The sequence below is a fragment of the Protopterus annectens genome, chromosome 7.part0 (genome assembly GCF_019279795.1).
Source record: "Protopterus annectens isolate FY-2018-M chromosome 7.part0, PAN1.0, whole genome shotgun sequence".
Lineage (NCBI taxonomy): Eukaryota > Metazoa > Chordata > Ceratodontiformes > Protopteridae > Protopterus > Protopterus annectens.
In genome coordinates this window covers 1,124,454,189-1,124,467,401 of record NC_056739.1, presented here as the reverse complement: position 1 = coordinate 1,124,467,401, position 13,213 = coordinate 1,124,454,189, and the positions used below count along the sequence as shown (strand labels likewise).

The 13,213-nt window shown below is 37.3% G+C and overlaps 1 protein-coding gene across 1 annotated transcript in view; it reads left to right on the top strand.

The window, feature by feature from the left end:
* Positions 1-13,213, top strand: part of LOC122806899 (ADAMTS-like protein 5) — a 716,117-nt gene that overhangs the window by 470,544 nt on the left and 232,360 nt on the right. The window contains exon 7 of the mRNA XM_044077703.1: positions 6,536-6,659. Within this exon, the coding sequence (XP_043933638.1) occupies positions 6,536-6,659 (124 nt within the window). The remainder of the gene's footprint in view (positions 1-6,535; positions 6,660-13,213) is intronic.

Sequence of the window (13,213 nt, the reverse complement as noted above, 5' to 3'; positions counted from 1 at the left end):
TGCATGTCTTCCTTTTATCTGCATGAGTTCTCCTGAGTTTTCCTGAGTTGAACTGCTTTTTCTCCCACCTTCCAAAGACTTGTAGTAGGTGAACTAATATTTATAAAGTTACTTGTAGGTGTGTATGTAGTGTGTGAGTGAGTGAGTGTGTGCATTCCATGATACACTGGTGTCCAGGAGCACTTTCAGTGTCTTTTGCCACTTGACAGGTGGGATAGGCTTTGGCATTCCCCAACCCTCTAATAAGTAAAGTGGGTTGTCAGAAGATAGATTGATGACACACATCCTAAGCTTAGCTAAATTATTTTATAAGTTTTAACAAATTGTATTAAAGATTATCTGGATAATTTGATTTTTGGAGAAGTTAAAAGGAAAGACTAAAAAGAAGGGAAAATGTGTGCTCAATAAATCAATACATATCGATCTACTTTGTTTAAACAAAAGTACATTTAAACAAATTTGACTTACCCGAGCTGAATCCACCAAAGCTGCATTACAACAAATGCACGGACCGCCAAATTCCTTTCCCTGTGAAAGGAACCACTTGACCAGCATGGTAACAAACTAATATGGAGGAAAAGTAAGCCCACCAAAGTGGGGGGCTTCATCCCCACACCACCCCTACTTAAATATATCAACTCTGAGATTACACTAAACGGAAGAGAGGGCACAGTTCACCATGGTGACCAAGTGGTTCCTTTCACAGGGAAAGGAATTTGGCAGTTTGTGCGTTAGTTGTAATGCAGCTTCGGTGGATTCAGCTCGAGTAAGTCAAATTTGTTTAAATGTACTTTCGTTTAAACAAAGTAGATCCATGTATATATATATATATATATATATATATATATATATATATATATATATGAGTAAATAAAATACTACTTAAACATTTAGTTTTAAAATTTCACTGCATTAACTATTTTCACTAGAGGCAGGACCAGGCTTACACTTATCAAGGGTATTAGAACTCGTCAGAGATTTGGGATGCATGGCTAGGCTTAAAAAGGCCCTTGTGGTCGTCAGCCTAGTAAACACCTATGAACCTATGAACCTAGAGTAGTACCAATATGAGCTATTTGTTGATGTAGTTCATTTTCATATTTCATAGGTTCATAGGTAGGTACTAGGCTATCGGCCCAAGGGCTTATGTAAGCCTAGCCAGCAAGGTTCCATGGCTTACGCCACCCAAGAAAGTTATTTTCCTGTGCCACTGTCGAGCAGAGACACAGAACTGATCCCTGGGGTGTATTTCCTATTTCCATCCACTCATCAAGATTTTTCTTGAAGAGTGCTAATGAAGAACTTTGCTTGACATAGATGGGTAGCTTGTTCCAGAGTATAGGAAGTCTCTGGGACAGGAATCTATCCCTCCAGCATGTCCTGTTTATTGTGGTGACAAGGTGTAGGTACCTAGAGCGTGTAGCTCGGAGGGATTGGGATTTCTTTAGGTGTAGCATGTCCAACAGCTCTGGGTGTGACATAGCTTTATATGTTAGGCAGAGATCACCTTGGAGTAGGCGATATGCCACGGAGTAAAGCTGGAGTTTTTTGAGGCGGTCAGTGTAGGGTATTTGTTTGAGGCCAGTAATCCTCTTTGTGAGGTACTTCTGTGGCCTTTCCAGCTGCTGCAGATGTCTTGTGAGATACATTCCAAAAGGGGCGTTGTACTCTATAATGGGTCTAATGAGTGACGAGTAGAGGGGAACAATGACCTCTTTTTTCCTGGATGAGAACCCTTTTATGATGAGGTGTGCCATGTAGAAGGACTTCATGACTACTGTGGTGATGTGACTATCAAATGAGAGACTACTGTCCACCTGGGTCCCAAGGTCTCTTATCACGCATTTGGTGTTAAGTAGATTGCTGCCTATGTTGTAGTTCATGGGTACAGAGTTTTTACCAAAGGGGATGACACTGCACTTTTTGACATTGAGCTTGAGGCCATGGCTCTGACACCAGGCATCTGTCTCACTGAGGCCCTTCTGTAGGATGTCCACATCATTTGGGGACTTGACTGTGGCTCCTAGTTTGCAGTCATCTGCGAACTTCGTTAGCCAGAGGCCTTCTGTGTTAGCTTGTACTTCAGAGAAGTAGATACCAAACAGGAGAGGTCCCAGGACGGAACCCTATGGTACTCCACTTGTCACTGCTTTGAGGTCAGATTTGGAGTCTGCAACTTTTACAGTGTGGGTTCTGTCAGTGAGACAGTTGGCAACCCATCTTGTGATGTAAGGATTTATACCAAGTTTAGTGAGTTCAGCTATAATTCCAGAATGGGGGATGGTGTCAAAAGCCTTGGCGAGGTCAAGATAGGCTGTGTGAACCACCTTACCGTCATCCACGGCTTTGGTGACTGCCTCAAAGAAGTGGATCAGGTTCAGGAGGCATGATCTGCCTTTCACAAACCCAAACTGGGTGGGATCCAGAGTTTGGAGGTTACCAATGTCTTTGTTTATGAGTTCCATGATGTAGGTTCCATGGCCTTGCAGACCAAGCTTGTCAGGCTAATAGGTCGATAGTTCCCGGGATCACTGGTGGCTCCCCCTCTGTGGAGTGGGATAACTGTTGCTGTGCACCATTCAGTGAGCACAAAGCCTGATACGAGGCTATTATTGAACATGGTGCTTAAGTGGGGAGCCAGTTCGTTCTGAAGTTTATGTAAAACGCAGCCTGGGATGTTGTCCTTTCCCATGGATGCTGTATTTTTGGCTTTAGAGAGTGCAGCTTTTACCTGCGTAGTTGTGATTACAGGGACTCTGCATTCTTCCTGTATAGATATGGGCCCTTTAGGGGGTGAGAGGGGGGTAAAGTTAGCACTGAACCAAGCATTTCAACAATCTACATATTCTTTTGTGACTTTTTATGAACATCACTGAAACTGTGTCTCTGTAGCATGCATTCTACAAAATCAGTTAAGAGCAAAACAATGTGTCACCACAACTACTACAAAGGCTTTAATTTCAGATGCACACAACTGCGTGCACACTATGGATCTCTTTCTTGTCTTCATTTGTGTCATGAAATCTTATCTGTGTCTCATTTTCAACTTTTTATATGCTTCACATTGTATCTTTCATGCCTTCATTTCTTCATATCCTTTTTTTTAATTGTGTACTTGCTATCTCACTTGTTCTACATACATCCACAACTTTTGATAAGGTCAACTGTCTGCTTCCCTTAACAACCTGTCCCTTTCCTAATCAGTTTGCATACCACAAACTATTATGTTATTATTGAGTCACGTAACTGAATATATTCACATACCTTGACCTAATTCTTTAGTTTGTGAACTAAGTGTGTGTAGGCACTGTAATAGCTTGTCTCCTTGCAGAGAACAAATGGTAACAAAATGAGCATAGCAGTCATTGGCAAAGGAGGGCTCCCAATCTTTGCTTCTGCCTCCAAGAAAAGCATTGCCATATTTCAGACTATCCCTAGCAGCATCTGTTGATTCATTGGAAACTCACCTGTCTGTGAGCGTCACTGTATCACCCATGAAAAAGCCAAATTGTGACCCATAAAACAATGATCAAACCTACTTTTAGAATCCCAACTGTACAAACTACTCCCAACTCCACAAATGTACTCCCTTTGCAGCTAGACTTCACAAAAAACTCCTCATACAACCCAAGACACTACTCACAAGCCACATTGACTTTCATTATCGCTAAAACCAAATTCCACATACTGCACATGCTTTCTCTTCTCAGTCACCTACTCTTTGGTGAGTGCTTCTCATCGACATTAAGGAAATCAACTCTTATTCCATAGTCAGAATGCAACTCAGAAAGCATTTCTTCATCCAAGCCAAATGCTCCTGCTTCAGCACAGGACATATCACCTAACCTGCTTCCCTCCTGAATCTCTTCTCCTCTCTCAAGGTTCAATAACGTTTGACCCACTTTAGAAGCTAATGTATATATTATACATTACACTCTGCTTGATTGAACACTGCACTGTGTTTGTTAACTCGAATGTATATACACAGTACTTTCTCTGTAGTTAGCATCAACTACTCTGTTATTGCTTACATTTTTTGTTTGTGAAATGTATTTCACCCGGGCTGAGCCTGGAATTGTTTTATATTGATCAGTTATCTACCCCAGTAAACAAATATAAATAAAGGAAATAAATAAATGCCAGGTTCTTTCTGTTCTCAATAATTCCTGAATTTCTTTCTAATGGATTCTGTTTTGTCTTCTTCCTCTTCACAGTTGTGAAAAAATGTACCATTTCAAGAATCCTTCCTGTGTTTCTTGCACTAATCAATAAAATGAATCCCTTGATCAATATATTCCAGTGTTCTGCTAAATGTGCTTACACTGAGTGAATTACTTGAAGATGTAGTTGAAGCATTTTGCTGCTGAATTATACTGTTGTATTTCAAAACAGTGTAAGAAACTTCTCTGTGTGGTAGATTTTCAGTCCATATATTTCTAGTTAATCACTGTATATTAATCAGATCAGACAACAGTAGTAGAAGTAGCGAACGTAAACTCGTCAAGTCAAAAAGTAATAATAGAAAATATATAATTCTACAGCATTACTAAGTATTTGAAAGTAATCCAAGCAAGGCAGGCAGTCTGTTTCCAGTCGAAAATCCTTTATTAAGTACACAGACAAGCGATCCAAGTAAAACAAAAATAGAGTAATAATTTCCTCACAAGCTTTCTAAATATATATATATACTTTTTATCAGGCATGGGAGTGGTTTATTGTGCTGCAAAACAAAGTGTTATTGGTACACATGTTAAATTCACATCCCTTCCCCCATCGGTGTGACATTCGAGCTGATCCTGCCCTACCTAGTAGCTGTCATAATAATATATAGCCCTAATGTACTTTAATGGTACATCTTATTTAACCAAATTATTAAGTCTGTGATTTTATACAAGGCAATATACTACATGGCTGGAAATATATCAACCTTAGTTCATTTTGCGATCAAAAATTATATATAAATATATACATATACATTTTGCATGTAAAAATCAGTTTCTATTTTCATAACCTATTGTTAACAAAGATCGCTTTCATCCTTCTAGACTTCTTCATGTCTGTGTACAAGAACCCTAAAAACCTATATAATTGTATAATTAGTTAGTATTGTTATTACCATCATTTTGAATAAAGTGGAAAAAAGAGAACCAGAAAAAAGTTAAAAAATATATGTATGATGATGGAAACAAAATATATACACTTAAATTTCAAATGATTTAAAATGGTATAAAACCAATTTGTAGAAAAAAAGCCTGCCTTGCTTGGATTACTTTCAAATACTTAGTAATGCTGTAGAATTATATATTTTCTATTATTACTTTTTGACTTGATGAGTTTACGTTCGCTACTTCTACTACTATTGTCTGATCTGATTAATATATAGTGATTAACTAGAAATATATGGACTGAAAATCTTCCACACAGAGAAGTTTCTTACACTGTTTTGTTTTTAGACCCACTACACTTTAGTGGGTTGTTTTGAGACTTCGGGGATACCACGGAGATTATTGTATACTGTTGTACTTCCAAACACATGAACTTTCAAAGTAAATACATTTTTCATTGTTGCAAGTATTTCTTTACTTCTGCACACATTTATCTGCTCTGATACAATGGGATGTTGGAATGCTTGTCAAAATGCTCATTAAAGAGCAAAACCTCTGTAGCTGAGGTATTTGCTCAGATTACCTTCTAGAAGGAAAATGAGACACAAAGCATACAGTTCCCTTCATTTAGGCATCAGCTTATTTTAAAAAGTAAATATATATGTGACATACATGTGCACGCACGCACACACACACACACACACACACACACACACACACACACACACACACACACACACACACACACACACACACACACTTTATTTACCACTTGTAGATCCTGTGTTAAGTTTAGGGTCATAAGCTTGGGCCAGCTGTAAAGGTGAGTGTGGCAAAGAGTATTGAAACACCAAGATTAGTTCTTATGTATGTTTTGGGAGGCTGTTCTGATGTCATGAATTAAAAAGGAGATTAATAGAATGCTGACATGCCACATGTACTAAAAAAGAGGTATAGCAGATAACTTGATTAGATGGGATTTTTTAATAGGTTTTGACAAAACAAATAAATTAATGCATTCTTGAAGCACAAATTCATTGATCATTAATATAATTCTGCAGTTATTCATGTTCTAAAGTATTCTACTGTAGGGGATATTTTTGTAACTGAATGGTTTGGCACTACGATGAAGAGAAGCATGCAGATTGGCTATTATTTATGACATTCCCTTACTATGAATACGTCTATTCTGTAAAATAAGTCATGCTTTGGTAGAATAACCCACAAGTGTAAAGACAGATACAGATTAAATTGTTGTACACTAGAACAGAAAAGCTTTTGAGATATGCCGAGGTCATTCTCCTATACAGTCTAGTGGTTGTTAAAGTCTTATAAAATTAATGACCTGTAGTCTAAAGCAATGCTTGATAAAGAATTCATAGAATAATAAAATTATCTTAAGCATGTCTCTGTCTTTCTATTTTTCTCAGAAAGCTGGCTGTGACCAAATTCTGGGCTCAGAGCAGAAAGAGGATGCCTGCCGTGTATGTGGGGGACTGAATCATACCTGTATGAAGCACCATAATATCTACACCACAAAGCATCCCTCCTCAGGTAATGCTGTCTACCTTTTTTATACCTTGTGTGATTATTATGATTTCTGATTTTAAAAGTTCTCTGTAGATTTCTTGGCAGTTGTCATGACAGACGTGCAATCTTACTACAGAGCTCATGAGTACAGGTTAAATTACTGTTACAATCACAGACTCCCAGTACTGTTAATAAATTAATGAACAAAAACACTCCATAATATAAAAATATTAAAATATTAAAAATGCAACAAAATCTGTTTTGGGGAAATATTTGAGTGGGAACATCTTAGGATAATATCAGCAGTATAGCATTGTGATTGTTCTTGCTGATGACACTTACAACAGCATGAAATGAAACTTAGATGCATTGGTAACTCAAAAATACTTTAAAACATGTACTGTACAGTAAACCATGTCATGTCTATGATCAGTAATACTCAACATCATAGTTTCTGCCTTTTATTTCTGGTTCCTCCACCTTTTTTGCCAGTAAGACATGTTGCCACTGACTACAAGCCTTACTGTAAAATATTGTATTGTAGAAACTAAGCTCTTTTTATTTTCCTGCTGTTCATTCATCAGTCTTTCCTTCTTGGGTTATGCAGAGGATAACCAAAAGAAGTACAAGGTGAGTGGCCAGACAGCTGGACTTCTGTAAGTATCTGAATGTCAAAAACAAAATGTCTCTATACGATCAGAAAAAAGGCTGAAGATCCTAAGTATATATTGGAACCACACAGATCAGCCAAAGAAAGCTCATACACACAAAAAAAGATTTCATAGAGGAAAAAGCCCACTAGACCCTCATGTGAGTAGCTTTGCTAGCCTCTCCTTAATAATAATTGCTTACAGCACCAGGGCAAAGGGAAATCCTTTATTATCAATGACTCTCAGCCTAACATTTTTTGAATCGGTCTTTCCTGATGTCACTCTAATTGTTCCCAATCACTGCATCTGCTCTCTTCTCTGTAAAAAAAATACTTCCTGAGAATTACTGTTAACCATCTGCATTCTTTTTTATTAATTGCTTTCTTGTTCTTGTAATTCTGATTTTGTAAAAAAGTAATACTATCCAGAACTATGCTGATTCTTGTGAGATGTTTATTTTTTCTGTGTTGCCCTGTCACTTCATTTCTCACTTGACATTACATTACATGATGGAAATGGCACATGGAAAAATTGGTCTGTCTAACCCGCATTTTAGTGATGCAAATCAGTAGATCCTGTCTGTTCTTACCATAGGTTGCCTAGTCCCTTCTAGCTGCCCCATACCCTCTTGATGGTCCATGTAGCTTCACAACTCACTACCCACTTAGACTGCTCCATTGTTCTGTGACCCTCTCAGTGAAAAACATGCTTTCTTAGGTCCAGATTAAAGTGAGTTCCCTTCATTTTATTTATTTATTTATTTTTTTTACATTTGTTGACCGGGAAAGTCCGATTAGGTTCCACAGAGCCTGTTTTCAGTGGAGGCTCGGGGAGAAATGCTCCAGCTTCATCTGGAAAGTCCGATTAGGTTCCACAGAGCCTGTTTTCAGTGGAGGCTTGGGAAGAAATGTTCCAGCTTCATCTGGATATTACAGCCACTGCTCCCACCTCTTTTCTTGTATCTTAACGCCACTGCTTTGCTTTTCTCATGCAGCCTTTTCTCCATTCATGCCAAAAAACAAACTGAAGAAATACATATTAAAACACAAATGGAAGACCCAAGGAAACAAACTGCTGCAGGTAAAATCTAGAAGAACTTTAATCTAGAAACTTTTTGAAATAAAAACTTGTTTAAAACTATTTGAGATAAGCGCTTTTGTTCACAATAATACTTGAACTTCATCAGATGAACATTGCTGGAAGTACACACACAATTTGTAACTTTTGTGTTCAGTCACATGACCACCAAGCCCCCAGGAAATGAAACATCACCTTAAAGAAATTCACAGTGTGTAGCACTGAGTCAGTTCAATTAACAAAATTTGCAAACAAGGAAAAAAAAAGTATATATATATATATATATATATATATATATATATATATATATATATATATATATATATATATATATATATATATATATATATTAGTATAAAATGCATTCCTATAAAATCAGAAAAATGAAGACAAAAGTATGTAAAGATATGTAAAATATAAACCCTGTGTTTAGGGTTCATCTTTCCAGTGCTATTGAAATATGTTCATTGAGACCAGGCCAATTATTGGCAATCAAACGCAGCTGCCAACATAATTCACGTTTTCCCAGTAATAAGGTCCATGGACTTTCATTACTGTTGGAAGGCATTTGTTCCAAAATACAAAATTTGAACATGTGGTGTGGGTGACATTTTATTCGTTTGTTGAGGGTGTTAGTCTCTTTTCTCATTCTGATTTCATATAAATGTTCACATATTCTGTCCCTCAGTCTCTTCTCTGTTTGTCCTATGTAAAAACAGGGGCAGAACATACACAGTTCACAATATACCACCTTTGTTGTATGACAATTGAATCTGTTTCTTATAGCAACCACCTGGCTGTTCAAAGCAATTTTATGGCACACCAGAAAATTGGGGCAGTAGGGGCAACAACCACACTTTTTCATCCCCATGAATTCAGAATTTTGCTTATGTTGGTGTATGGGACAACTGTGTTCTAACATTGTTTTCAAATTCCTGCCCCTTTTGAACACCACATAATCATGAATGGTATTCTGTTGTAGGGGAAGATACCAATTATTTTCCAGAATTGATTTTATGGAGAAACCTTCAGTAGAATAGGTTGCATTAAAAGAAATCCTGAAGGTCTCTGTGTTTGTGTTTGTGGTCTCTGACATGGATGGCAGTGATGTAGTATCCCCACCATCTAGGACTTCCAAACTTCCATTGTTGGTCGCACAAGGGCCTCCCAGAATTGCCACAAAATGATGCGACTCACTTTTATTGATCACCTCTAGCATCAATCTGTCTACAAATTTTGTAGTTTAGCCACGTTTTAAAAACATGTTTTTTTGGCAATATGCACTCATCCCAAAAGGCAATATCTTCTGTGGTCATTCAGGCTGCCCTCACAAGCTGGCCCTTGGCCACTGCCCTTTTGTGTGTTATAGGATGCAAATTGTCAAAATGGAGAAAGTTGTTTGAATACATGGATTTCCTAAAAATTTTGGAGGTCATCCTTTTGTTTGTGTTGTCCTTGGCCAACCATATATCCGGGTAATCTATGTTCACATCATTACTCTTAAAGGTGAATGCAAGAAACTGTTGTTTGATTACTATATGCCAAAAAATGGGGGATGTCTTGAGCTTCACCATCCCACAGAATGAAAATATCATCCAAAAAGCATGTGTAGAATCTACATGATGCAAAAAAGAGGAGTTAGCTAAGACCTTTTTCTCCCATTGTATCATAATAATATTGGCAAAAAGACCTCCACACGCTGCGCCTATAGCTATCCCTGCTTGCTGTAAGAACAAATCTCCTCCAAATTTAACAAAGTTATTTTTTAGTATAGTCTCCAATAAATTGACATAAACATTAATTTGGTCTTGTGGGATGTTCTTCTCCATCAAAAATTCAGAAAACCATTCCAGTCCTAAGTTATGGGGAATGACCGAATACAAGTCTTCAACATCCACAGTGATAAAGGTGTATGTGTCTTTGAAGGGAAGGTCATTAATTTTTTGTAAAAATTCCCACAAATCATGGCAAACATGTGGCTCTTTGGTAACCAAACTTTTTAATCTAGTGTCCAAAAATTTGGCCAAGGGCTGGGTGATAGAACCACGGCCATCAACAAGTGATTGCATAGGTGGTTAATCTTTGTTTTTGTGTATCTTAGGCAAAACAAACATGAGGGGGATCTTAAGATGCATCACATGTAGATAGTTATAATCATCAATCGAAATTTGTTGATCAATAAATAAGTCATTTAGATTTGCCTTATTCTATTGTATACAACATTGCACTCATTCATACACACCTCCTTATAGGTGTCAGATGCAAAAATGGACCTCATTTTCATATTATAGTCACACAAATTCATCACAACCAATCCACCCCCTTTGTCGGGTTACATTGTCCTGATTTCTTTGTTTCTTTGTAAATCATTTAATCTCACTGTTTCTTCTCTAAAAGGATTGTATTTGAAAGTATGTTTTCTTACGTTACCATCCAAATGTGCCAAGTTACGAATATCTAACTCACAGATTTTTTTTCCAAACAGTTAATCACAGGGTGAATCGGGAGATTATAAGTGCTGGATATCCTTAATGGATGGATGGCTGATCCCACCTTTTGAAACATCACCATGAAATTTAATTTTTCTGGAACATTTCTTAAGACCCGTGAGTGTGTTTGTAATATCCATGTGCCTATTCAGTACAAAAGTGATACCACAAGTAAATAAATCCCCATGACAAGTATCAGTGTTAACAGATGAAAAATTGTAGACAGTGAAATCACCAGTAGCATTCATCATGGTTGTGCATGGGGGTAGCATACATGTAGTAACATCACTGACTGGACTTAATTCCACTTCTTGTGATTCTGGCACCCATTCTGTCTCCTGGTTCCTCCTCTCCAAATTTGTTGGGTTGTATTCGAGAAAGATGGAAAGATGAGACCTAAATACAGGGTTTATATTTTACATATTTTACATACTTTTGTCTTCATTTTTCTGATTTTATAGGGAATGCATTTTATACTATATCTATATCTATATATATCTATATATATATATATATATATATATATATATATATATATTATATATATATATATATATATATATATATATATATATATTTCTCCTTGTTTGCAAATTTTGTCAACTGAATTGACTCAGTGCTACACACACTGAATTTCTTTGTCGTGGCTCCTTTAAAATGCTGTTTCATTTCCTGGGGGCTTGGCAGTAATGTGATTAAATACAAAAGTTGTACTTCTAGCAATGTTTATCTGATGATGTTCATGTATTTTTGTGAATGAAAGCACTTATCTCTCGTAGTTTTAAACACGTTTATTTCAAAATGTTTCTAGGTTAAAGTTCTTCTGGATTTTTCTGCATTCATGTTATATCTCCTGTCTCAATTGCTTTTTAATAAATGCAAGTTCAGCAATTCTAAATGCTGTTTGTCAGCGGTACAGCTAGCTATTCTAGTGTTCAGTGCCTTCCCCAATCAGGCATCTCCAAAATTAAAAAAATCTGTTTTCAGACTTGAAGAGCAAAAGAAAAATCCCTTCTTTCTGGTTTAAACTGTAGCAAATTGCTTGCTACACTTCTAACAAGCAGCTGCTATAATTTTTGCCATACATAGACTGCTAAAGTACATCATTTCTGGATGAAAAGAGTACTGCTGGTACTGACTTCTCAATGCCAGTAATGCACTGAAATACACTAAAAGACTGGAATCTTTTAATCTTGTCCCAAACACTTTGCACCCAGGGTGGCTGCCCCCCTTCATCCAACTCAAGCTACACCTCTATTGTTTGTACTCCTTTCCCCTCTATTCTCCTCATGTCCCAAAAGCAGAATTAGAGAGCTTGCTGATTTGGGACAGCTATAAAACAGACAGTTAAAATGAGGACTTCAGCCAAGTACAACATGGATACTTGCCTCTTAGTGTGGTGTGAGCATTTGGCCAAGAGTAGAGACACTTGATGATTGGCAGCCAGAAAGTCTTTTGAAGGAGACATTTGTCTGTTGGTATAGAGGGAGTATTAGACCAAAAGTAGGGACTCTTGAAACTTGCTATCTGGGGAACATAATGGAAAAGATCATGGTAAAACATTAGCATGCTTGTGGATTTCAGTGAAGGATTGCGTGGACTTTTTCATGAGAAACCAGAAGTATAAGACTTTGTTTTCATTTAAGAAGTCTTTTGTGATAAGAATTAAACCCGTGTGTGTGTGTGTGTGGGGGGGGTCATATCTTACATATACAAACACACACACACACACACACACACACACACACACACACACACACACACACACACACAATTTTAATGCATGCACATATTTACTGTATTGGATTGTATTCACTACAATTTCTCTGGTACTTATTGCCTGTTTTCCTGTGCAGAATTATACATTTAAATGGACATTGGGCCATCTAATGCACATATGTGATCAATAAAAATGAACAAATCCTTCATTTATAAGGATCCACTCTTTGTCAGTGTCTTTTAAGACATGTGATGTTCTACTCATTTCTGGTTTTGTGTCTTTAAACTTGATAACCACCTTTGTGTGCAGTCCGTGCAGTAAAGTACCAATAACCATGAAGAACCACACGCTGTCCAGGTCAAGAGTGTGTTCCAACTATTTATTAGAAAAACAACAATAAATAGTTGGAACACACTCTTGACCTGGACAGTGTGTCATCTTTAAACTCGCCCTGCTGGTGGCTGAATCCCTTACTGGATAGCATTCTGGAGCTCTTTTCCTACAGAACAGGTACTGTCCTTTTCCCGTTATACCCAGTGGATTTGCCTTTTTGCTATTCTGTTACTAGTTCCCTAATCCTACCACAAATGTCTTCTTAACTGGGACAGGTTTGTAGCAGAATGAATGACTGCTACTTCCATT